Source organism: Podarcis cretensis (assembly GCF_951804945.1).
Source record: "Podarcis cretensis genome assembly, chromosome: 5".
Classification (NCBI taxonomy): domain Eukaryota; kingdom Metazoa; phylum Chordata; class Lepidosauria; order Squamata; family Lacertidae; genus Podarcis; species Podarcis cretensis.
In genome coordinates, this window is record NC_137174.1 from 39,990,179 (window position 1) to 40,017,279 (window position 27,101).

General features: G+C 41.4%; 1 protein-coding gene across 4 annotated transcripts in view; it reads left to right on the plus strand.

Moving 5' to 3' along the window:
- Nucleotides 1-5,167: 5,167 nt before the first annotated feature.
- The window catches only part of CFAP46 (cilia and flagella associated protein 46), an 81,394-nt gene continuing 59,460 nt past the window's right edge, over nucleotides 5,168-27,101 (plus strand). Inside the window, exons 1-14 of one of the 4 annotated variants that reach the window (XM_079978393.1) lie at nucleotides 5,168-5,276; nucleotides 7,168-7,245; nucleotides 8,605-8,729; nucleotides 8,824-8,955; nucleotides 9,379-9,443; nucleotides 10,543-10,707; nucleotides 13,587-13,710; nucleotides 16,798-16,892; nucleotides 18,019-18,120; nucleotides 18,977-19,076; nucleotides 20,383-20,481; nucleotides 21,176-21,366; nucleotides 22,038-22,266; nucleotides 23,274-23,394. In XM_079978393.1, coding sequence (XP_079834519.1) covers nucleotides 7,197-7,245; nucleotides 8,605-8,729; nucleotides 8,824-8,955; nucleotides 9,379-9,443; nucleotides 10,543-10,707; nucleotides 13,587-13,710; nucleotides 16,798-16,892; nucleotides 18,019-18,120; nucleotides 18,977-19,076; nucleotides 20,383-20,481; nucleotides 21,176-21,366; nucleotides 22,038-22,266; nucleotides 23,274-23,394 — 1,597 coding nt within the window. In that variant the 5' untranslated portion in view covers nucleotides 5,168-5,276; nucleotides 7,168-7,196. Of the gene's footprint in view, nucleotides 5,277-7,164; nucleotides 7,246-8,604; nucleotides 8,730-8,823; nucleotides 8,956-9,378; nucleotides 9,444-10,542; nucleotides 10,708-13,586; nucleotides 13,711-16,797; nucleotides 16,893-18,018; nucleotides 18,121-18,976; nucleotides 19,077-20,382; nucleotides 20,482-21,175; nucleotides 21,367-22,037; nucleotides 22,267-23,273; nucleotides 23,395-27,101 lie in introns of all 4 variants that reach the window. The other 3 variants (XM_079978392.1, XM_079978394.1, XM_079978395.1) reach the window with 3 other exon arrangements.

The following is a 27,101-nucleotide window of genomic DNA, read 5'->3' on the forward strand; positions in this document are numbered from 1 at the left end:
CGCCGTGTGGAACACCTTTCCATCAGATGTCAAGGAAATAAATAATTATCTGACTTGTAGAAGACATCTGAAGGCGGCACTTTTTAGGGAAGTTTTTAATGTTTTTAATATTCTGTTGTGAGCCGCCTAGAGTGACTGGGGAAACCCAGCCAGATGGGTGGGGTATAAATATTATTATTATTAAACAGTTTCCCACCTTGGTGGTAAACGGCGTGATTATATCTACTAGGATAGAATAGCATTTTTCATTAAAATGACTATTTTCTTATTCAAATCATTATTATTCATGTCTTTTAACAGTCAATTTTAATTGCCAGAAGCTGACACACGAGAAAATAATACTATTTTCATTCCAATCTGCTATTTTCCTTTCCAGCTTTCCTTCATTTCTACATTTAAATACGGGTAAATCTTTCCGTGTGGACTCCGACAGCAAGCTCAGCTGGGGAGTGCCAATGGGACTGAGAAGTAAGAGTGAATTGGAACAATGTATCCTGGAAAGATGGCATGTGGGGTGTAGCTGGCTCACTATTTAGAAGACTCATGCTGCAACATTTTCTTGTAGGTTCCTACTTGTTAATATGTATTGTGCTCCCCTTTTTACGTAAAGTGATCAGAGTTTGAAACCCAGGTACCTGGGTTCAGCAAGGAAGCCGGCTTCGGTGGTGATCCGTCCTAACAGGATATTTTGTAGGGGAAATCCTCGAGTAGGTTACTTGTAACAAGTAACTGGCACTTCATACACAATTCCTGTTTGCTGGATATTCAGCCGCCAGTGCAGAACAAAATGGATACTTGGTAATGTGAACTTCAACAGTTTCAATCATTTGTTCACAGGGCTGGAGAAATTTTAGACCCACTTCCCCATCCTCTGCTCTCAGAATTATAGTTCAGGGATGTTGTATATTTCTTTAGTAACAAATACTTTGCTCAAAGGCTTTTAGCTGTGGTTTGACAGCAAGGAAAGGTCAATCAATAAAATAAAAGGAATGTTTATTACATACATTTTTATGTAATAAACATTAAAGCTGAAACTGCCTTGTGCCGAACTTTGAAAATAGAGAAGCAGTGTTTCATTCATATTTAATTCCAGTAATAGATAGTTCAAGCTGCAGCTTCCACATCACTTACCTTCATGCTTAGACCCTTAGGACACTTTAACTTTTGTTTCCGTTGAAAGAAATAGATAATTTGAAGAGTTGCTGTGCTATAGCATTAAAGTACTTCTTTAAGAATGTAATGCGTATCACACAATGAAGAATCACTGCAATGGTATACGCCATGGCATCGAGCTCTTCAACATTTAAAAATGTCTTAACTGGCAAGGCCAGGGCAAGAAATTTTGTTGCAACTTTTAGTGTAAGATTAAATTTGTTTTTATATGTTACTAATAATATTTCTAAATGTTTTTGGATGTTTTAAATGTTTTAAATATGTTGTTTTGCTGCACCCCACCCCTTTAAAAGGCCCTGAGCTTTTTTGGGAGATAGAACAGGGCATACACACACACACACACACACACACACACACACACACACATATATGAGAATGAGATAAAGTCCAGAAAATACAGTTTGCCCTGGAATGGTTGGTTCAAGGGTCTGCTGCTTTTTTAAATGACTCCAACCACTTTCTCTTGCTATTCTTATTTATTTTAAATGTTCTAAGCTGCTTTTCAGAAGCACCCTCACACAAAGTGGCGTGTGAAACAAGGATAGAATAACAGATCAAGCGTACAGAGAAACTGCTTTGGAGCCTCAAGCTATTTATGGTCCCAATTTAAGGCAGTTGAGAAGAGTAAGGTCTCCAAGGCCCACTAAATGACAGAGTTTGATCCACTGGAAGAGAGGGGCATAGTTTTAGAGCTGCCACCAAGAAGGCCCTTTCTTTTGTTCATGACAACCTGGCTGATATTAACAGCCAGCATTCAAGAAGGACCACTGAGGTAGTTCTTCGCATATGGTTGCCATATGTCCAGAATCTCCCAGACATAACTGGAATACTGCAGTCGGCAGCAGTGTCCGGGCGGAAATAGGCAAAATGGGAAAATCCGGACGTGGGGCAGCCCAGTCCTACAGATAATCTGGAAACAAGCGGCTTAAGGTTTTAATGCTTACTCTAAACCAGCATTTTGAATGGGGCCCAGAAAGTGACTGGCGAAATCAGTTGGTTACAGCGTGGTGCTGATAACACCAAGGTCGCAGGTTCAATTCCTGTAAGGGAATATTCTTGCATGGTAGGCAGTTGGAGTACATGATCCTTGGGGTCCCCTCTAACTATATGATTCTATGAACATGTTCAGATTTTCTGTGCTTCACTTTTATCTGGGCACTCCCATTTTGCACTAGTTTTACCTGCTGCACCTTCTTCAGAGGCAGACCTATATTTCTGCAGTCTGGTTTGGAGGTAACCAGAGCCTGGAGAACTCCTTTTTCCTCTTTCATTTGACCCCCCATCTTGCCGATCTTGTGGTCTTTTACTTGCCCCCTTCCTATTCATCTTGACTGTCCAAGGAGACATTAGGGGAGGGCCATGTTTTTTGCTCTTGCAGGCACCATATATCATGATGGTGCCATAAACCACCACCATTTATGTATGCTATTGTAACATCCTTTGCTGAATTCCTGCCTTCCTTGTATATGAGAGATAAAGATGGTTGGAAAATTGAACGTGTTAAATTCCCTCCAGCTTCGGCATTTATTCTGAGCTTGTTTACACAATGATCTCCGCACTATAAATCCCAACAAGCCATTCCTGTAGTGCAGCTAGAGGAATAGCCCAAACCTACATTTCATTTTGCATCCCTTTGGAATTGATGTCACCAGGGTCAGAGGAGTTCTACAGTATGCAATCTAACTCTGACAATATCTCTGTTCAGTACCTCTCTTCTGTGAAATATTTTTCCATCTCTGCAGCATGCTTGGCTGATATACTGTGAAAGGAGCCTAGATACACCAATGCTTTATGATTCAAAAGATGATCATTCATACCCAGTGGCTGTTGTCTCTATCAGTAGATATGATCCAGATGTCGTTTGCAATTACAAGTGATCTCAGCCCATAGCTGTAGTCACTGGTGGCGTTGCTTTCATCTCAAATAATTTTATCATAGAACAAGTACCAAAGCACAGATGCATGTCAATGTTGATAATGCCCTGCCGTGATCCTCTCAGTCATACAAAACTATCGATCACAGCTTTCGCTAACAAATAGCTTTTTCAATCTGAAGGCTATGTATTTATTATGTGCTCGTTACTGCGACATTTATTTTAGGGAAATACATGAAGTCCACATATTGCAGTACTGCATAAAAATAATGCTTTGGGCAGTGGCTAAATTACTTGAATCATACAAGAATTTTTTGAATTTTTCAGAGTTTCTCTCTATCAAAAGGTTTCTCCAAGGGGATTATCTGTGCTGTGGGACTTGGTTACTGTAATGATTTAATAACCAACGCTCCCACCCAGTCACTGTCATTATTCTCAACAACAACAACAACAACAACAACAACAACAACAACAACTTTATTATTTAAACCCCACCCATCTGGAATGTAGTTCTTCAGTAAGCAGGTTTTGCTGTGAGAGAATCTGCTTCTATTATAAATACCTATTTTTACTTTTTAGGGATGCAATTTGGCATGTGCTCCAAGTCATCCCAGGAGTGAGAAGTTCCAAGACACTGCAACCCAGATTCTGCTGTCTTCTTGAGAAATGAGCACTCAAGATTGATGGATTTTTTTGGTAACATCTGCAATATTTCAAATATACCAGCACTTAAAACAGATAGAATTGCTATGTCTTCCAATTATGAACCAGCCACCTACATAACAAAAGGAAATGTCTTTCCTTTATCCATAAGAATATAATTGTCCCAGTTGCCTTCTCTCATAGCTTATGGGAGAAAGCTTTTTTTTGGAGGCAGCACTCTGGTTGTGGAACACCCTCTCCAAAAAATACTTGCATGGTACCTATCTTGCTATTATTTGGAGTATTTTGTATACACCTTTTGGATTTTCATAAAATAAAAAATAAAGAAGCTGGAAATGGAGTGGAGAAAGTGGATAGAGGAAAGTTTTTCTCCCTCTCTTAAAATAGTAGAAATTGGGACCATCCAATGAAGTCAGTGGCGTAGCGTGGGGGGTGCAGGGGGGGCCGGCCGCACCGGGCGCAACATCTGGGGGTTAGGGGGCGCAAATCCACGGGTTAGGGGGTGCAAATTACTTGCCTTGCCCCGGGTGCTGACAACCCATGCTACGCCACTGAATGAAGTTGAATGTTGGAAGACTCAGGGCAGATGAATCTTCTTCCCTTCTTCTCGCTGGGCACAGCTAAACTGTACAACTAGCTCTCACGAGAGGTAGCGATGCCCCCAACTTGGGATACCCTTAAAAACAGGATTAGACAAATTCACGTAGAATACGGCTGTCAACGACTACTGGCCGCGATGGCTATGTTTTCCCTCCACTGGAGGCAGTCTGTCCTTGAATGCACGCAGGTCAAGGGGACCTCAAGACTTCTGGATTGGGCTGGGCAGGATTCCGAGGTCGCAAGTTAAGCAGACTAAAACCTGAGCAGTGTTTACGGGCTGGAAATCGCAAACCTCGCCTCTAGCCTCTAATACTAGCACTGGACCACCTTCCTAGTTTGTTCTTTGCTTCTTTCTCTCAGCCTTTGCCCGACCCCGAGCAACACTGGATTACATAATAAAGGTGCAACACTGGATGAATAAATAAAGGTGAAGCAGTAGTTTACGCAGGGACTGTCTAGTCCCACCACCAGCATCCGTGCGATCCTGCAATATGGACATATCACACACAAATTCGAATTTGCACAGGCAGCGCTACAGAAACTCAAGAGCGTTTCACACGAAATAAGCTTGCTTTGGGAAGTGCGGGGACTTCCCTTTTGTTTCAGGTTGGATTCCCCGTTATTTTCGTTTTGTTCTCTTCTTCCTTCCTGCTCCTCTTCCCCCGCTTCCCGCTCCGGTTTATTCTATGAGAACGCGGCAACTTCCCATTCAGACAACGGAAGACGCACGGCTCTGCCTACTAGCGTCGCGGGCCACGGTGGGGGAAAACGTTGCGCTTGCGAGGGAATTGTGACTTGCGCAAGGACCCGTAGGGCAGTGGGCGGGCATGAGAGTGACTCAGTTGCCGGTGGCGCGTTGCTAGGAGACCGAGGGACGCGGAAGAGCGGCGGGCTTGAAGTTGCTCCTGGGGTTCCAGAGGGGCAATAGCATGTTAGCAGGCGGGGGGCGAGGCAGGAGGGAAACCAGGTTGGTAGTGAAACCGGGGGGAAAGAATCGAGTGTGTGTGTGTGTGTGTGTGTGTGTGTGTATAGCAGTGTGTGTGTGTGTATTGCAATGTGTGGGTGTATAGCAATATTATATATATATATATATATATATATATAGCACACACACACATATATATACACACACATATACTGTATACACACACACATATATATACATATATGTATTATATATTGCAATATATGTGTGGGTGTATGTATATATGTGGGTGTGGGTGTGGGTGTGGGTATATATATATATATATATATATATAATTTTTAGTGTGTGTGTCTGCACACACACCTGCTTGGTGTTCAGAACTATGTTAAAAAAAAAAGTCGTGGAAAAACAGACAAGACCCAGAATGGTTCTGGAATCTGTGCATTCTCCTCGAAGGAACAGGGCGTAAAAATGTTTGAATACATATGCTGGATTGGCAGGTATAACAAATAGGACGAGAGAAAAGGAGAATAAAGAATATAAGGAGGGTTGGATAGTGTCTACTGAGTGTTTTTAAGAACCAGTATAAACAAGTAAATAACCTAGCAGGTCTTTGAGTCAATCCAGCAGAACAGAAGTGAATAGAATTTAACGGAGGAAGAAATCTGAAGAGTAAAAATTTCGAATATGCCATTTAATAGAAAAAATAAAGAAACCAGGAAAAGGGTGGAGGGGAGTCACCAGGTATTTAGTTGTATGTCGAGATTGATATGAAAGTTGTTCAACTGTGGGGGGGGGAGGGGATGGGGTGGTTTTTTTCCTTTCTGTCTCTGTATTAAAAATGAAACGAATGAATGAATGAATGAATGAATGGAACAGAGCGTATTTGTTGATGGCATTCCGGAGGCTTTGCAAAATTCACCTACATCACGTGGCGTTTGCAGTTGAGATGATGAGGATGGGCAAGGGGTGTAGTGGTTTTTTGTTTGTTTTTTAATTGATAAGCTGCTTTTGTTTAATTATCAATGGTTGCAGTTGTGCTTTTTTAATGAAAAAATGACACCAACAATGTAAACAGCTTTGAGTTTAGGAAGCTTGCAAATGTCTTCAGTACCATGGCACTTTTGTTTTTGCAAGCTTTCAAAGCAGACCTAGTCCTTTGCATCTATCAGTGGGCTTAAAAAGGTAAAGGTAAAGGACCCCTGACAGGTAACTCACAGACAACTCTGGGGTTGTGGCGCTCCTCTCGCTTTACAGGCCAAGGGAGCCGACGTTTGTCCATGGACAGTTTTTCCGGGTCATGTGGCCAATATGACTAAGCCGCTTCTGGCGCAATGGAACACCGAAACCAGAGCAGCGCACGGAAACGCCATTCACCTTCCTGCCGGAGTGTTACCTATTTATCTACTTGCACTTTTTGGCATGCTTTCAAACTGCTAGGCTGGCAGGAGCTGGGATCAAGCAACTGGAGCTCACGCCGTCGTGGGGATTCAGACTGCTGACCTTCTGATCGGCAAGCCCAAGAGGCTCAGTGGTTTAGACCACAGTGCCACCTGTGTCCCATCAGTGGGCTTACTCTTGAGTAAATGTGACTGTGCAGTCTTGTGGTCTGATCTCATGTAAACCACAAAGGCTGCAATCCAAAAACCACTCACTTGGGAGTAAGACCCATTGCACTAAGTAGGACTTACTTTTGGGTAAGCATGTATAGGATTGTACTGTAATGCGATTTACTTTCATATAAGTGTACGTAGGATTGGAGCCATAGTTATTGTGGTCTCCTATAGAGTGGATGAAAGAATGAATGTGGAAAAGTTATGAAACAGTCAACCAAAATGTAAAACTTTTTAGAAGTTTGTGTTCGTTGCTGTCAACATTTTAAAAACATGTTTATATTTAATATTGTTTTGTTTAATTACTTTCCTGCTAGCAGATTTAGGGCAAAGTTACAACTAAGAAGATATGGAGATAGCAATCAGGCAGCACCTGTCAGATGCTGAGAGACATCAAGGTAAATGTTACTAACCATCTTTCTCTTTTTTAAAGATGTATAATGTTGACTCTTTCTTTTCCATATACTCAAAAAGACTAGGTACTCTCCCCATAGATACAGATACTCCTAGATACAGATTGGGGCATTCCTAGGTAAATGTGCATAGGATTGCTGCTATCATTGTGTAATAAAATCCTATGTATAATACAATTCTTTCTGTTTAGATAAAAAGCCACAGAGAGTGGGGGACGGAGGGAGAGAGACAGATGTTAACCAGAAAGTTGATGGCTTGAGCCCACCTAGGGATAGCTGTGAGCAGGATTCCTGCATTCCAGGGGGTTGGACTAGATGGCCCTTGGTTCCCTTTCAACTCTATGATTCTATGATTCTGTTATTCTAACCGTGCTTTGCCCTAAATAGCCTTATGTCTATTTATCTTACATATAGAGTGCATACATATTTCAGAATATCCTGATATCATAGTATGCTGAAACTAATTTCAGGCATGCTGTGCTATGGTATACCCCCACTGGCAGCATAGAAATAGCAAGTCTTAAGAGTGGTATGTTATGGTTGCTCCTCATAGGGAACTGACACCCAGTTTCCACGATCAAAAATATTTCTCATTTTGTTTTGGCTCATGTTTTCTGGTGGCTTGCATGTGGTGCAGTCTGAATGATTTGCCACACCTTAGACTATTGGCGACACCACAATAGATGGTGCATTGAAAGTCACACCTGAACTGTGCAGCTGCATCTTATGCTGCAACAGGCAATTGATCCTTCTAGCCAGCATTGTCTACTCTGACTGGCAGTAACTGTCTCAGGCAAGCATCTTTCACAGACCTGCTTTCGGAAATATTTTAATAGGAGATGTGAGGAGTTGAAACTGGGACTTATTGCATGCAAATCATATGGGCTTTTTTTCAGCCAGAACTCAGTTCCAGCACGTCTCAGGTGGGTGCCATTGCCATTATAAGAGAACAAGGGTTCATGATGAGTTCCAGCACCTAATTTTCTAGAAAAATAGCACTGGTTCAAATCAAGGCTTGTGGAGAACTGCTCAGGGAACTGCTTTATCACATTTATATTTTGCTGGAACTGACACGACAGAAAACATCAGATCAAAACAAATCCTAGTTAATGATCATGCAGATTTGCCCTGATACATATTGATAGTCCAAAACAGTTTACTGTGTTAGGATGCAATCCTATACATACTTACTTGGGAGTAAGTCCCATTGAACTTAATGAGACTGAGGAGTATAGGATTGTGTTTTGTTTGGTTACGTCTGATTGTTTACATTATGAAAATAAAACAGGTATTTGTTTGAAATGGTTATGTTATTTTCTGCCTAATTAAAATTTTATTTTCAAGATGTTGAAGCACTGGAGAGTGCTTACAAATTGATCAAATCAGCTAATGATGGGAAATCAGCCCTTGATGCCTTGGAGAGTTTCTCTTTTGACTTGTATGTCATGTGTGCCGAACAGGCTTATAAGGTAACAGTATGCCCCTTTTGTAACAATACACCCCTTTTTACTCTATGAGGTGTTTGTTCATCTTAATTTAAAACTGAAATCTGTTTAATTTTAGATGGGTTTTCCGGACATGAGCAATGACTGTCTACGAATGTATTTTAAAGGAAAACCTCCAGTTAACCAGTTTTTGGGTAGAGCATATTTGTGCAAGAGCCAATTATATACCCCTGTGTCTACTGATAATTTGGTGAGCATGTACTGTGAGTTTGGGTGTTGATTTTAAGGCTGTTCTTTTGTTGTGCTCAGGTGAAGGCAAAATTCCATGTTATATAGTAAACAGTATGATTTGCCTTCTAAGAAAAGATAAATCTTTGGAACCAGTTATTTTCCATTCCCTCCTCCCACTCTTGCACCCCATGAAAAGCCTTTCTGAAGGATACAGAAAATGATGTTGTTGGATAGGACATAGGTGTGGGTGTACTGAAGCAGAGAGGAAGGAGGGAGTTGTAGCTGGCTCAAGAGCTAATATGCACAACATATATGTTGGGGGTTTTAAAAAATATAAAAAAAATAGAGTGTATAGAAGTTACAAGTCATACTAAGTCAGTAATAAAGGCTTTGAGTCATTCCCAGATTTTTTTTAAAAAATATATATTTTGTTTTGTTTTAGGAACAATTTGACAAATTCATTGTACATTTGCTGAAAGTAGTAGACTTTGCATTAGGTAACGCAAGGTAAGTCCTCTATATTTGGTTTCCATTTGGGGCATTCTTTGTGGGTTTCTTTGTTTCCACCAGGCAATATTTCTGAAGTATGGTTCTTGACTAGAACAATGATATCACAGTGTGGAAGATTGAATTGAATAATTGTACCACAGTTTTCAAAAATGCACCCCAAACAGTGATCAATATATTTGCTATTTTAGTTCAGAGCTGATGTGTTGCAGCAAAACAATGAAGATCATGTCCGTATTCGATCAAATGGGATCCATCCTCCCAAATTAAGATACCTTTACTAGTCCTTACTTTTATATTAAACATAATAGTCCATGACTATAGGATACAAATGAGTAGCAAGGAGAATTTCAGTTACTTGAAAATTGCAGAAATTAGAAGCTTATGTGAAAATAAAGCTGCATAACGGCCACCGGCAACATTCTTAGAGAGTAAACATTGTAAATCAACGTGGGGCTACCTTTGAAGGTGACCTGGAAACTACAACTAATCCAGAATCCTGCAGCTAGACTGGTAACTGGGAGTGGCCGCCAAGACTACATAACACCGGTCCTGAAAGGCTCCCAGTACGTTTCCGAGCACAATTCAAAGCATTGGTGCTGACCTTTAAAGCCCTAAACAGCCTCGGCCCAGCATACCTGAAGGAGCGTCTCCACCCCCACTGTTCAGTCCGGATGCTGAGGCCCAGCTTTGAGGGCCTTCTGGCGGTTCCCTCACTGCGAGATGTGAAGTTACAGGAAACCAGGCAGAGTGGCCTTCTCAGTAGTGGTGCCTGCCCTGTGGAATGCCCTCCAACCAGATGTCAAAGAAATAAACAACTATCCAACTTTTAGAAGACATCTGAAGGCAGCCCTGTTTAGGGAAGCTTTTAATATTTGATGAATTACTGTATTTTAATAATTTGCTGGAAGCCGCCCAGCTTTATGTTCATTTCAGGTCTGTCACACAGACCACCTTGCATGGGCCTCTTGCCTCAGGTTGGCCACCCATTAAATAGACGATGCAGTGAAGTTGACAGCAAGAACTTGGTGGGGCAAAGAAGCCCCGAGTCCGTTTCATCCCTGCACAATATCATAATGTGTACTCTATTTTATTCCAGGTACTATTTTTTGATACATAATGCTTCGGTTATATACTGGAGGATTGTAAGGCCATTTCTTAAGCCTGGGTTCCGCCACTATCTTATTCCAAGCCTCTACCAGATTGTGCCTGCACTGAAACATCCCATTGAGCAAGACAAGGACTGGACTGCAGAACTGATGATGTAAGTTGAAGTTTCTTTCTTTCTTTCTTTTTAAAATGCTTCTAAAACTCTCATTTGTATATAATACCAAGCTGGTATATATCAACATATGCAGATACAGTTAGAACGTAAAATACCATTAAAGCAATACAAAACAATCGTAGAAATGAGTGACTCATCTTAAGGAAATTTAAACAACTGAATAGGCCTGCTAGCATCAAAAGGTCTTCAAGTGACTCTTGAAAATTAGTAGCAAGGATTCTGGCTGAATTTATGCTGGAAGCATAAATTCAGCATGGGAATTTTAAAACATTCATTTTTACCCAGTTGATTGATGGCTGAAAGATATCGTTCTTGGAAACTCTGGGATTCTTAGCTGCGAGAGTATCTGGTTGGTTTTGAAAGTTTGCTTTTCGTTGCTCACATGCCCAGACGCCATAACCCACTACCCCCCCCCCCATCCATTAAATGACCACTCATGACAACATTCTTTGGTTCAAATTCAGCCACAACTTTATTGATTAAAGATGTACATATCTTAGGTTTAGGCTTTAGGTATAACCATTTCAACTGGCCCACCTGCTGGTTGATTCTTCCAGGGGTCGACTGTGTGGCAAGGGAGTCCTATGATATACATTAAATTGGGACTCCCCACAAAAATCGTCTTTGAGGAGAGCTATGGCCCTAGCCCCTGTCTAGGTGTCCAGACAGCAGCACCTCCACCAGGATCCCTTTAATGGGATACCCCATTCCCTTGGAGGGGCAGGCAAAGCCTTAAAACCTCCCCTCCAACCATGACTTTTACCCATTGCCTTACCCACTAATGTTGTTACTATAAGGTAGGCAAAAACCCCAGGTCAGTTAATTGGTCCAAAGAACAAATTCCTCCTGAGCACCAAATGCAGCAAACAATTGTAATCCATAGTAAAGTCAGAAAACGAACACTACCTCCATGATGGGCAGGAGCCAGCCTAACTATAGCAAGGGTGGGAGAAAGATTCAAAGTGCCAGGTATGAGGCCCGGCACTCTTTAGATACTCTAGGAGTGGACCTGAGTGAAGTCCTCAAGGGAATCAGTCAGGCCCACTCCCAGGAGTGCCTGCCCCTTGACCTAGCCGCTACTGGCCAATTTGCAGCCAGGCCCGATTCAAACACTCCAGTCATGTCTTCTGTTGGTCAAGGTCCCAGATGGAGAGACTGGGGGACCAGCAGGATGCTGCCGTTCCTCAACGCTACCCAACATTGACATAACGCAGTATTTTAGATGTTTTAATTGTATAGTTGTAGCATTGGGGTGTTTGCGAAATAGAAATGTAATAAATAACAAAAAAAGAACAAATAAGTATACTGATCGTACTTTAATGCACTTTCATTTTGTGCACCGAAGGACTACAAGCAGCTAAAGCTCCCCCCTCCTGCTTTTTGCTGATCCAGAAGTAGCCAGTCTTTGGCAAAATTACAGAATGGTCTTTCCTACTTTAATTTAGGGAAATCCTAGCAGTCCATTATATTGCAGGAGATCATGGTTCATTGTGTATTTGCAAACTTCTGATTGCTTTCTGGCTTCTTTTCCTTCCTTCCATATGCCTAGATTGTAGCATAGCTTCCGTTTTCTCTTGACACACATATGCTTTGCCTTGGCAGAGATGCCAACTGCACACTGGAGCCTTTGTCCTTGTCAGTTTTCATTGAACTAAACGGATGAGACTTGTTGGTCTTTTATTGCCAATCAGATTACTGTCTCTTTCAAATGAAACTACTGGAGGACATGGTGTTGACTGATGGAAGGGAAAGAAAACTGATGGTATTTCTGAGATGATTGTAATGGCTCTTCATAGGCTCAAAACATTTCCTCTGGAGGGAAATAAAAGAGAAGAGAAATGGAACTGGCTAAAAAGTTCCAGCCAATCAATGCTGGCTCAGGTTTCTAAACTTAAGTCTGTCTGCATTCATCGGACTTTCACCCTTACTGTCAACATTGATTAAACAAAGGGTTTAATTTACAATAGACTGTTAATATAGTATTTTGCTGGAATAACTTTAGAATCAGCAAGCAAATTGGAGTATTGAGAGAATTTGAGATGACAGGAGGAATGCATCAAGACTGCTTGTTAGCTTCCTTGCTCAGTTCTTCTTCTCCCCCCCCCCTTTTTTGGGGGGGGAGAATCATGTTAAGCACAGATCTTATTATTTGAGTGCAAGTGCATCTATCTAACCTATCAAAAATGTCAGTTACCTAAAGAAAACTTAAGTTAGCAATTTGACCAATGCAGTGCTGGCAAAAAACAAACTGACAAAAAAAATATTTTAAAGCTTCTCAGAACATACAAGGAAGGATAAAAAGTAAAATACATTTTACATTTTACTGAAAAGAGAAAAAAGATATCTTACAGAAAAGGAAAAAAATACATTTTACAGGGCTGGAACTTTTGAACAACTGGTTGGTTGGATTAATCTATTTTAAAACATATTGATTGAGTAAAAAGCTGCCCCTGATTAACTGGGTAACATAATTTCAAATAAGGAGGCCTGTCAAAACTGCTGATGGCAAGTGCTATCTTACAAGAGGCTTTCATCCTACCCTATGCCTTTTCTAAGATGGTGGTTGTATCATTTTGTAAGCTTGAATCAACAAAAACTCATATGATTATCAATGCAAGAGTGCTTCAGATGGCTAGCAATTTGAAAAGGAGCCTGGAATGGAAGCTAAAGGTTACACTTGCAGCAGGTAAATCAGAATAGGTCACTCCGTCTGTGCATTCCTTTGGATGTGAGCACCTTAATAAACGAATGGTCTTTTGCAGCTTTCAAATGAGATATAGCGGTTTTGTAACATTGCTCATTTATAAACACCTTGCACAATTGTGTTAACAATAAACATTATTTTGTTTGTGTTTCAGAGAGTTGCTTGAGTGTTTCCTGGATGCTTCCAGAACGCAAGAAGCTATAGAATTTTCATCAACTGCAGCAGCGTTTATTAAAGAATATGTTCCAGGGAGATATAAACAAATATTTTCAATAATGGTAACTTCTGTTAATCAACATAGGAATCATTTGGTTTCCTATTGTAGCAGAGGGGGAGACATTTTTCAGCCCAAGGGCTTCATTCTCTTTGGGGAAACCTCTGGGGACCACATGCTGTAGCAGACCCACCACTTAATACCACCAGTTAATAAGGTGGTGGATCCATTCTGACTAACTGCTCCCTATTAAATATAGTGCACCCACCTCACAGTACACCCATTGCACAAATTTCTACAATTTACCATAGATTATCTAGTGGGGAAACGTAATGATTTAGAGTCTCAGGCAGGAGTTGAACAAACAAACAAGAAAAGTTTATTGGACGAAAGAGGTTTATGAAACAAAGTGGGTCAGGAAATTATTTCTTTCAGGTAGAAGTTAACTTGTTTACTTTGACTAACTTTAAGATGTCTTGTGCTTAAACACAACACCATAGGCACAGCTCCTCTTAATCAGTTGGTACAGTTCAGTTACGTAAATATTCAGGTTTCCTGAATAGATGGGGAAATGCTCAACTCAGTTTCTGTCACTTAGAAATTGCATTTAAATACTTTCAGCACAAGACAGCTTCCTTCACAGCTTAATACTTTGGTTCATGAGTGAGGGGCTCTTCTCCTAAGTTACCCACTCTCTTAACCATCCCACACCTGAGGTATTATAAATGGTATAACAGACCCAGGGGACCTCAGCCCTTGTCAGTGGTGTAGTGTGGGGGTGCAGGGTGGGGGGCCGTCCGCACCAGGCGCAACATCTGGGGGGCGCTCGCACTCGCAGCTCTCTGCCCCTACAGGGTTAGGGGGCGCAAATTACTTGCCTTGCCCCGGGTGCTGACAACCCACGCTACGCCACTGCCCCTTGTTACTGGTTTGGGAGTCTTCAGTACCTAGAAGAACTCTCCCCTCCTGGCTATCCAGGTAGCCTGAATTCCCACAATATCTACCTCTCCTGGTTCAGTCACAGCCGTCCCAGGACACTCCTGTCTGTATACCTTTCCCAGACCCTCAACCCAGTCTCCCTATCCAAGCTGCGAGGCTCTGTCCTCTCACTATGGACAGTCTCCTCAGTGTGCTTGTTTAACTTAACTCAGAACCAGTTCTCCCTATCTCCCAACCTGAAACCTGTCTAACATCTCAAATCAAATCCTATCCCTCTTCTCAAACCCAGCCCTATCTCTCAACTTTAATCCAGCCCTATCTGACTCTCTCCCTCAGAAACTTCTCCTTTCATTCTCCCTTCCCTCCCAAGTGCTGTTTCTCACCCCCCCCACCCCCGTGGCTATACCGACTCTGTAGCCAATCAGCAAGAGGCTCCAGCGCTCTGATGGAGTTTCAGAGGAACTGCATCACCAGACTCTGACTCTGCTGCCCGTCACACATGCTAATGGTGGTTATCGAGTCAGAGGCATAGGTTACCTTTGTAACACAGAGACACCCATCTCTATCCAGGCAATCAAGAGGCATTATCACAACTCGGAGACATGTTTCAAGCAGGCAAAGAGTACTCAGAGCAAGGCTAGTCAGGAGTGTGGCTTGAGAGAGTCTTGAGGGCCAGCTGGAGAGGGTTTGAGGGCTTCAGTCAGACCCCCCAGGTTCTCCACCCCTGGCCTCCTTTCTTGCAAGGCAAGATAAAATTTCTTTAAAATGGCATTTAATGATAAACCTGATTAGTTTAAGACAATGAGTTGAATGCTGTCGCCTCCCCCCTCCATTTTTTTAAAACTGAAGGCCATTTCAGGTTACCCAACTTTCTAGAAACTTTCTTCAATTCTGCAACTAAAAGTAAACCAGCCTGGTAGAATTCTGTTGCAATTGTTTGTTCTGCACTGTAGTACACACCCTAGGAAAAAATGACTAACTAAATCTGATCACTGAGCATTATGAAATATGTATGCATTTGATGCCTAATACGATCGGTGATTCCCCCCCCCCCCGCCCCTTCTGTTCCATTTCTTTTCATCTTTTTGTTTCTTTCCACATGATCAATCTTGGGGTAATGGGGAATGGATCTTGCATAACATTTCATGAAATGAAAAATGTACTGGATTTCCCATGGATGTAATATTAATAAAGCCATAAGATAAAAGTAAATCAGGTTGTGCATTATACACTGCAACCTAGCAGTGGTATTAAACTACAAAAGCGATTGAAAAATGGCTAGTGAGCTACATCTCTCAGAAGTGCCACCAATCATTTCTGTAATAACCACATAATAAGTGAGCATTCCAGTACATCTGCAGTCCATGAGAAAGGGAAGTTGAAAATGATCTAATTAAGCAAAATGGATTGTTTAAGTTTGTTGCTATAAAGCTTCATTTTGGAATAGGCAAAATAAGCAGAAGAAAGATTGAATTAAAACTCTGTAGCATAGCAGATTATTCAGTAAGTTCACATTTGCACCTGTTGCTTAATGTTTAGTTGCTAGTGTCACAATCCAGAAATGAGGTCATTCGCCTTGCTCACTTTAGTGGAGAGAAGCATCCTACACTTTGGAAGCCCATCTGGAAGGGAGCTTCGTGTGCTAAGTGAAGCCTTTATAAATGTATAGGACTCAATGTTCAAACATAAGAAGTTTCTTCTGGATCAGTCCCACAGCCCATGGCCAACATGCCCCAACATGCATCAGTTTACACTTTCTTACACTGCATTTGCCATTTTACTGCCCATTCTCCCAGTTTGGAGAAATCCTTTCAAAGCTCCTCACATGCCTTTTCGTTTTAAGTACCCTGAACAGTTTGGTATCTTCAGCAAACTTGATTATCTCACACTTAACCCTTAACTCTTAAGTCATTTGTGAGGAAGTGAAAAAGCACAGGTCCCAGTGCTGATCCTTGGGAAATCCACTTTCTACATCCCTCTACTGAGACCTGTCCATTTATTCCTACGGTCTGCTTCCTGTTTCTCTCCTTTTCTTCCATGACTGCTAAGGTTGCTCAGGTCTTTGGTGAGACTAAGGATCCTGCTGTGGTGATGTCAGACAATGGCATCGTTTGCAAACTTAAACATGCAGGAAAATGTTGTGAAGGATTTTAATATTTCTTGACTTGTTCCTTGCTTTAAATGCTGATATAACTTCTATAATTGCTTCTAGGTGCGTTACAAACTAATGGAAGCTTTAGATATAGAAGACGAAGTGGAAAGTTCCGCCAATCTGAACATTATTTATAAAATCCAAACAATCAAGTTGTAAGTATTGGTTAATGTAGAATCTCAATTGTTTAAACCAGAGCTTTCCAAACTTTTAATGCTGGTGACACACTTTTGAGACATGCATCATTTCGTGACACAGCAGTTCAGTTTTACTAGCAAACTGGAGGTTAAACGAGCCCTTTTCCAGACCCAGGAGGAGCGTGGGGAGTTTTCACGTGACACACCTACACACTGATGTGTCGCGACACATGGTTTGGAAAGCTCTGGTTTAAACCATATGGGCAATATTCAGTGCACTCATTTGATCAGCACAGGAAATTTTGGATACACAGTGGAATTTTGCTCCCTCTCTTTTTCCTGCTTCCTCCCTAAATCTCTTCTGGATTTCATCTCAACCTTCCAGAAAAGATCTGGGGAGAGGAGGCGGGGAGTTCAGCTGCTCAAATGGAAATTTTTGCGCTAATAGAGCAAGTGCATTGGATACCACCCAAATTCTAGAGGTGGGCTGCAATCCAGAAAGCCATGAGTGAAAGAAAAACTGCTAGTGCAGTTCAACATAGAAGTATGGACCAGTTGCCTTGCAGGATCAACCCCATCCCTTTTTCTCTCTGTGAAATAGTTGCAGGCACATCCAGCAGCAGTGTCCTAGGTAGCTTGTTATTCAGGTGTTGGCCTGAATTGTTACTCAACTGGTGAGCAGATGAGTGACATGCTGCAGATCTGTCTTATAGAGGGTCAGTCATAAATGTTTGCTGAGATAGCTACTGTGATGATCCTCAATATAAGCATAAAGCACTCAAAGCCTTCCCTCCACACTCAGCTCTTCTGGTTTCCTGAATGGAATGGAATTTGGCATGCTCTTATGAAAAATGAGATTGCTTGTAGTGTGGCTCTTCTGGTTTCCTGAATGGAATGGAATTTGGCATGCTCTTATGAAAAATGAGATTGCTTGTAGTGTAACTTTTGGTTGCCAAGGCCTATTGTCTTAGAAGACAGGTCAAATCAACTTTTGATTTATTTTAGGTAATTTTTTTTAAAAAAAAAAAACAATACTGTACTGTATTCACAAATCCTCCTTGTGTTAGAGGGGGAAATGTTGGTTGTTTAATAGGTTTTGAGATGTTCTTCTGTTAGTAATCATTGCATTATAAAATAATTGCAGGCAGTTAGATAAACATGAGATTCCTCAAGACGTTGATACAGAGTTGAAAACAATATACGGAATTTTGAAAGGATCTAGAAAGAAATTAAACCGTAAAGATAGGTAAGTTGCATCTGTTAGCAACACTCTAGAAGCTCTTTTTAAAAACATAAGCATTTGCTATTTATCTTACATCCATGCCAAGAAGATAAGAGTTGACAAGAGTGTCTCCCATGGTATATTAAAGTTCTATTGGTCCAAAGATCTTTCGTAATTTGTCCTTGGGGCACAATCCCTCCCAGCACCAATGGTGATGAGGGTTTCATGCATCTCTCTCCCCCCTTGCCATATGCTAGCCATTACCCAGAGTGGAAGGCCTGTATGCTTGTGTTTTCCTCCCTCCAGCCTTCCCTGTCCAACTCAAGTCCAACCTTGGAGTTTACTTCAAGCTCAAACAAAGTCACAGCTGGAGTCCTGGGTTGGGAGGGAGAATTGAATATGGAAATAACAAGTGCAGAGCTTCCCATGCGCATAACCATATGTGCATGGAGGGATCACAGCAGAACCCAATGGGCAACTCTGCTCCCATTATTTCGGAAAATGTTCAGTCTTCTTAAGTAATTCATTACATTTCCCTTTATGTTCATTCCACTGTATTTGGGGTGGGGTTTTGCTGTTTTATCCATGGCTCTCTTCTTAACCTCTTGTTTCATATTGCAGCATCCATTCACTCCCTTTTGAACAGCTGACTCTGGTAACTGGCTTGCTGGGCTACATGCCCATTTTCTCCCTTTCTCAGATAATTTTTTGGGAGGTGGGATTGTGCTTTTTAGAAATTTAAGAAATTTCCCTGGGCTGGGGATTTGATGCCAGATTTTAACGTACTGTCATTTTAGGTTTATAGTAACAAATAACCAATAAGTAGTTTCTTTGCCAACACTACTTCTATCCCAATTGGTTTTATTTTCTACTTTTTCAGAATTTCCTTGCTGCTGGAATTGGCTCGACTTTGCTTGAAACTAAATTGTATACCTATTGCGTCTTTATGTTTAAGCGACCTGTTCAAATATAAGATTACCGTGAGTGCCATGAAATTCTTTTTTGAATTACTTTGTTTTATCATTATTTTTTATTCTTGTATGAGTGTCAAGCTGAACAAAGAGGAAAAGATTCCAGTCCTAGAGCTATTATCAGAGACAATTAAAGTCATTGCTCCCTAAAGAACAATTAATTGCAAAAAGCAATGAGAGAATGTATCGTTGGAAATAAATTAGTATTTTGCTGTATATCTACATAGTTAAAATTGAGAAAATTTTGCAAGGACTGGCTATCCTGTTTGACCCAGTGGGCCATTATCCTCCGCTGTGTTTGTGATGGAAATGATGGGTTGTTTCCAACTAAATTATGCTCTGAGTAGACCAAATTAATGGACTTGTTAATTTCAATGAGTCTACTCTGAACACGAGATGGTTGGACAGTGTTCTCAAAGCTACTAACGTGAGTTTGACCAAACTGTGGGAGGCAGTGGAAGACAGGAGTGCCTTGCGTGCTCTGGTCCATGGGGTCATGAAGAGTCAAACACGTCTAAACAACAACTCTGAACATAACTTAGCTGGATACATTCCAATGTGGTTAATTCTCACAACTCCTATCATACAAAATAATTCTATTTAGCCACAACAAACAGTATGCTCCTACCTCCCTGCAAAGCCCATGGTGCTGATATTATAGAGGGTGGAAAGGGGGACATCCACTTGTTCTTGTAGATTCTTAACCTATCCCCTTTGCACTGTTTATATTAAATGTTAAGTATTAATACACCGATAATACATATCAGCACAGGGAGATGCCCACATCCTTGTTATCATACAACATCAGCACAGATCAAAGGCTCTTTAAGATTGCAGGGATGTAGCAGCAGGTTAGATGGCAGTCTGAAATTATCTATCTGCACAATAGTCCAACCCAAGTGTCCTCTGCCACTCAACCCTCACCTTCCCTTGCCCTGCCCAGGTAAACAGCAACAATACCAGTCTCAGAAGGATGGCTCCGCCACAATGCATGTACTATAATTGTGTGTATAAGGCAGAAACAATTCCAACCGAAGATAACGCTTTGTGCATCTGATAAAGTAGATTCTAGTCCATGAAAGCTTATGCCATAATGGATCAGTTTGTTTTTAAGGTGCAACAAGCCTCTTTGTGGCATTTACTGCAGCAGACAAAGACAGCTGTGCTTCTAGAAGTCACATGACACTGATGAGTGCTTGTAGCACCCTAGGTCTACAAGCACAAATGTGCAACACTGTAATGAAACACCTGACTGCATCAGAGATTAATCACGAGCATGTGCATTTCTGGGTGAAAAATATGCTTACATTAATAGGATCCAGCAAGAGAAATTGAATTGGACTGCTTGGAATGCGATTGCGAAGTCCAGAAACTTGGGCCTAGAATTGCAACTTATGCTAAAAGTGTTGTTGAGGTATGTTTGTTCCTTAATTGACACTGCTTTGTAGAGAAATCTCCCCCTTTCACATAGGATTTGGATTTTCCCCCCTTTCCTTCTGTGTCATTTCCCCCAAATCATTAAACATAGTTACAGAGGAAAGATAGGGAAGTGTGCCCCGAGCTGGAGGAAAGAGAGTGGTCTGTTGGTCAATAACTGTTGTCATAGAAAATTGCAAGACAGATTTCTGTAACTCATGTGCTATGCCTCATAATCAGTATATGACTACTGCAGGACAGTGCTGCTGGCTTTTATAACTCACCGGCTGTGAGGACATTCATGCAGCCAATGCACTCTTAGCCTGTGAGGCACCCCCCCCCCCCCCAGGAGAGGCCACTGATTGGCCCATTTGAGATGCAGCAGCCAGCAGGAATTTAAGCCAGACATCCTGGCGGCCAGAGGGGAAATCCCCTAATGGCCGCCTGATCCTGTGCACTCTGTTCTTACTGCCCGGGGATGGCGGCCGAGCGCGAGGGACCTAGACAGGCACCCACTCAGAAAGGGGTAAGCATCCACTACCAATAAGATGGTGCAAATTATGAATGGGAAAACAGTTTTTGTTCTTGGGAGATGCTATCAACATGCTGTCCAGGCTTTCCTCTAGTCTGCAGATTAAGTTCAGGAAACATTGTTTCTATAATCAATGCAAAGTGTATTTTTATACTTGTAGGCTCAGCTAAAAACAATACAGAAACTTGACCTAATTTTGAATCGTGCCATTCGACTGAAGGACCCTAATGTTATTCAGGCAGTATGTGCTACCCTGTGGAATACCTGCTTACCATTACTGCAGCACAACTTGCAACAGCATGTCCGAAGACCATTACTAGCTATTGCTGAAATCCTAGAGAAAATTGACAGGTAAATGGGTTTTGATATGTGTTGTTTGTTGTTTTATGGCAGGCTTCCTCAAACTCGGCCCTCTAGATGTTTTGAGGCTACACTTCCCATCATCCCTGACCATTGGTCCTGTTAGCTGGGGATCATGGGAGTTGTAGGCCAAAAACATCTGGAGGGCCGAGTTTGAGGAAGCCTGTTTTATGGGATCTGATACCCTTTGTATGAACTTCTGATGTATCAAGGAGCTGCTTTTTACTGAGTCAGACTATTGACTTATCACAATTAGCTCTCCAGGCAGCAGTTTTTCCCAGTCTTTCTATAGAGATCCTTTTAACCAGATATCTGGCGCATATACAAACAACCCATGGCTTTACCACTGAGCTAAAGCTTCTCAGTGTTCTAGCCTTCCTATGTGACTATAATAACTCCACAGGTATTTCACTGTAAGATAATATTTTATGCTGTAGATTAAGTCATATACATGAATCCTTTGAAAATAGTTCTGTCGTTGCCCATCAAGAGCCACTTATGATCATTATACATATTTATATGACTCTATCTTTGCCAGACTTACTGCAAGTGGAAAAGGGAAAGGTTTTTTCATCCAAATAAATCATTATTGCAATACAGATGCATCACATAAGAAGAAAGCACCTCTTCATAGTTTTATTGAATATGGTTATGTTTTCTAGCATGTTGATTTTGTTACGTTGCCAAGTTCATATGGAAATTGCCCGCATTGAAGAAAATGGAGACAGAATAGAGGCTGCCATGGAACATTTGCAGAAGGCAATTTATCTTGATAACAAGGGGCTGTATCATGAATACCTTAAAATGGCATTCAATCGGCTTAGCTTAAATACAATGTTATACCAGCCCCTGGAGCGTCTAGAAGACCAAGCAAGCTTGATGATTGAACAGGTAACTGCTGGTGAAGTTATTCAAGTATATCAGTAATAATATAATCTATCTATAAACTAGATACTCATGTCTCTGTGTGTGTGTATAAAACAAATAAAAAGCAGGCGCAGATTTGACTGAGATAAGTAGCTGATCGTTCATCACAAAGCAACCTATTGAAAATATTAAAATAAAGGGTTATGCCCAATGTATATTTTGGGAGATAGATACTAAATGAATAAATTTAGTTTGTATTTCCTCACTCCCATCAATTATTATAATTTTAACACTTTTTAGGATTTTCCAGAAATCCTAATTAACAGTAAAGAGCCATGATTATTTTATTTTATCCATTTGTATGTTTTCACATAACATTAATGTACGCTGGGTGGCTTACAATAAATGAGAAAAATGCAATTGAAATGCAAAATAATATAGAAAATCATAATATCCGAAGCTACATAAGACACTAATGCAGTCTCTCTGGCATGAATCCTGGAGTGAGAATGGGTGTGAAGAGAGATAGTGTTTAAAAGAGGCCCCAGAAAAAGCATACATAATAAATGTAGCAGTTGCATTTATAAAATAGGGGTTTGTGAGCCTCTGTCGAATTGCTGGTGGTGAATGCCAAGAGGGGGAGGTATCAGTACGCTGAGGGGAATGCTAAAGTTTGAAGACAACAACAACAAAAAACGTTTTAAAGTAACCATAAGGGGAAATCCGCTCTCCTACCCACAAACAATTCACTGAGGAGTGAATCAGTGTCAGCCGGAAAAGAAAACTGAGGGAAGGGACAATGGAACAATGTATTTTGGAGGGGAAGGTGGCTGACATCTCTCAGGGGACGGGGATACACCGCCACATTTTATTGTTGCTCCTGTTGTTGTTGTTGTTGTTTAGTCGTTTAGTCGTATCCGACTCTTCGTGACCCCATGGACCAGAGCACGCCAGGCACTCCTGTCTTCCACTGCCTCCCGCAGTTATTGTTGCTCCTACCTGTGTAATAACAAATGATTTCCTTTGTTTAGGCTAAAAAAGGGACTCAAAAGGCTAGCGTGAGGAAAAAACGGTCTCTGTTGGTGAATGCTGGCCATGCACTTGCTCCCGAGGCATTTCAGATCGTCCTTGATAGTGAAAATGAAGTTAAAGGTATTATAATCTATCTGATGAAGCTTGTGTTGATGATATTTTGCCTAACCTAAGAATTGGATTCCAGCTGTCAAATATAGAGCCGGGAGGAGTAGAGTTTAATGAAATGTGTAAACTTTGTGGATTCTGCGTCTGTAAGCGCTCCATTCATTGTAGTGGCTGTTTCCTACCCTTCCTACCCTTTATTCATGGCAGGTCCTCGCATCTGGCAAGTAGAGTGTGTAACTAGCACAAGTTTCATTTTACGTGCTGCAGCTCAACTCACATTGAGAAGGTTTATAGTGAACTTCAAAATGGAAATTCAGTAGCTCCTTCACTTTAGCAGTAAGAACAAGTATCTATATTTACCAGTTGACTACATTTCACACTGCTGGCCATGCTTCACCCCTATATAGAAAAAGACCTTCTTTGGCTTGCTGTCCACAAATCCTACTTGGCTTCACCTTCTGCTGGGCTGGGGTGTGCATTCAATGTGATTATTATTTAACGTGAATGCTAGGGGGAGATACAAGGTAAAATTGCAGTGGATAATATGATGATACTCATACCATCTTAACAGGTGTGTTGTGTTGCATGAGGTAGTAGTTTCCCAAACCTGGGTCTCTGTTTTTGGACTACAGTTCCCATCATCCCTAAGCACTGGCCCTGCTAGCTCAGGATGATGAGAGTTGTAGTCCGAAAACTGCTGGAAACCCAAGTTTGGGAAATCCTGTAGTAGATAGATTATTAGGACCAAAGAAACTTGAGTTCAAAGTCTACTCAAACATGACCCTGGGCCAGTCACGCTCTTAGCCTAAATTATGTTCTTGTAAGGATAACAAGGGCAAAGGCCTAACCTTGAGCTGCTGGGAAAATGTGACTTTAATAGTCTTCACATCTCCATCTTCAGGGGAAATGTGCTTTAAAACAATGTGAGGCAGTCCATTTGGGGTGACAAATCCCAGAGTGGTTGCCATTCTCCTGCCTCCAACCTGTCATCAGCTTTAGTCCAGAGTAAGGAAACTACATTTTAATTTTTCTCCTCAGATATGAAAATATCTTAAGACTGACACCAGCCAAATTTGAATGTTGGATCAAGGCTGTTTTTTGAAATCATCCATATAAACTGTTTTTAGTAATTCAGTCCTAAAGCTAAAACTGTGATCCCTCAGACAAAGTCTTGAGTGATCAAAAGCTTTCCAGTTAACATTTAATAGGCTTTTGATGTAAATTATTAAAGATGAGCTTTAATTGAGGAAAACACCAGTTCCCAGTGAAATGTAGGTTCTCAAGACTTTCGGCATCACATAGCAGAACACTTAGTGCCTTTATAAACAACCAGCTTCCTTTAAAACATATAAGTTTAAGTGTTGTATACCTTATGGTGACCTGCCTGACTTCTTGCTCTTTCATAGATTCATAGAATTGTAGAGTTGGAAGGGACCCCAGGGGTCATCTTGCTGAACCCCCTTGCAATGCAGGATTCACAGCTAAAGAATCTCTGACAGATGGCCATCCATCCTCTCTTTCAAAATATCCAATGAAGGAAAGTCCATAGCCTTCTAAGGTAGTCTCTTCCACTATCAAACAGCTCTTACCATCATCAGAAGGTTCTTCCTGATGTTTAGTTGGAATCTCCTTTCTTGTAATTTGGATCCACTGGTTTTGCTCCTACCATCTGGAACAGCAGAAAACAAGTGTGTTCCATCTTCCGTGTTATATAGCCCTTCAGATATTCGAAGATGGCTGTTGTATCCCCTCTCAGTCTGCTCTTCTCCAGGCTAAACATATCCATATCTCTCAACCAGTCCTTATAAGGCTTGGTTTCCAGACCCTTGATCATCTTGGTCACTGTCCTCTGCACACATTCCAGCTTATCAATATCCTTCTTAAATTGTGGTGCCCAGAACTGGAACAGTACTCCAGGTGTGGCCTGACCAAGGCAAAATAGAGCCTCTTCATATTCAGTGCCAGACAGCCACTGTTAAGTAGATTTAAATCATAAGTGCATTAATGTGAGACAATTTATTTGAATGAATCATATTGAAAGCAGTGGGTCTTTTCCCTGTAAGGATGTTTGTTTTGTTTGGGTACATCTTGGTGCCATAAACAGGCCAGACTTTTGACTTGCTAGGATTTCTCTGTGCTCCCATTGAGTTGTTTACAATAATCAGCAAATACAGTGATACCTCAGGTTACATACGCTTCAGGTTACATACGCTTCAGGTTACACACTCCGCTAACCCAGAAATAGTGCTTCAGGTTAAGAACTTTGCTTCAGGATAAGAACAGAAATCGGGCTCCGGCGGTGCGGCGGCAGCAGGAGGCCCCATTAGCTAAAGTGGTGCTTCAGTTTAAGATCAGTTTCAGGTTAAGAACGGACCTCTGGAACAAATTAAGTATTTAACCCAAGGTACCACTGTAGAGATTACGGCTGTCTGAGAAGAAGTCAGTTTATAGTTGAAATAAGTTCCTGCCTCCTTAAGTTCCTTGAGCTACTTTCTCAAGAAAAAAATTCTGGAAATTTTCTGCCCCTAGTTGTCTCACAACCAAGGCCTTCTCTGTGAACATTCATATGGTGCAGGAGGAAAAACTTGGGATCTTTTGTAGAGCACCTGCACCATCCCAAATATCCAGAGGACTGTATATTTTACATTGGGAGAGGAATTCTGTGTTTCTGTGTGCAATGCAACATGCAGTTTCCCATGGCCACTGTAGGACTAGACACACTCTTGTTCTGATTATGCAAGGTTTTTTTACTCCTCATATGTATGCTACCATATTTTTCGCCCTATAGGACGCACTTTTTCCCCTCCAAAAATGAAGGGGAAATCTGTGTGCATCCTATGGGGCGAATGCAGGCTTTCTCTGAAGCTTGGAGAGCGAGAGGGGTCGGTGCGCACCGACCCCTCTCACTCTCCAGGCTTCAGGAAGCTATCAGCAAGCCTGGGGAGCCCACGGGAGTTCCCGCAGGGCTCCCTAGGCTGTGGATAGCAGCCTGCTGCCCAGAGCGCGGGGGCGCGCTGAAGCAGAGCACCCCGCGCTTCGGGCAGATATCCACAGCCTAGGGAGCCTGCTGCCCTTGTTTTTCTCCTCTAAAAACTACGGTAGGTGCGTTTTTAAAAGCTCGGGCTTCCCCTGCCCCTGCCCCTGCCCCGCGGCTGGGGGGGAAAATTTTTTTTCTTTATTTCCCCCCCAAAAAACTAGGTGCATTCTATGGGCCGGTGCATCCTATAGGGCGAAAAATACGGTAAGTAAAGTGTTCACATAGCATTATTTTCACTACTCCTCAAATAGCGGGAATGAGGCTTTAACTTTAATAAATAAACAAACAAATGCTTAGGCACTTTACATAAAATATCAATTGAAAGGAGATGATAGGTATGTTTTGAAATTACAGTTTCTGCAGTAAGAATGTGTACTTCTTAATATATGATATGATATGATATGATATATGATAATGTGTGTCCATTGATGCAAAACATATTAAAATTTTCAAAGATTATCAGTAAGGGATACAATTCTATGTTCACTTGTCTGAGAATGAAGCTCAGTGACTGAAGTGGAATTTCTTCTCAGAAGGTGAGTGTAGGATTCTGTTAAAAGAGTTCTAGTAAATACTATCAGTTCCATGATGCCTCCTGGTCCAGAAATATTTTAAAAATAAAAATTCTATGTTCATGTATTATTATTTAGAGTTATTGCTTGAGGGCCATATTAAAGCTTTT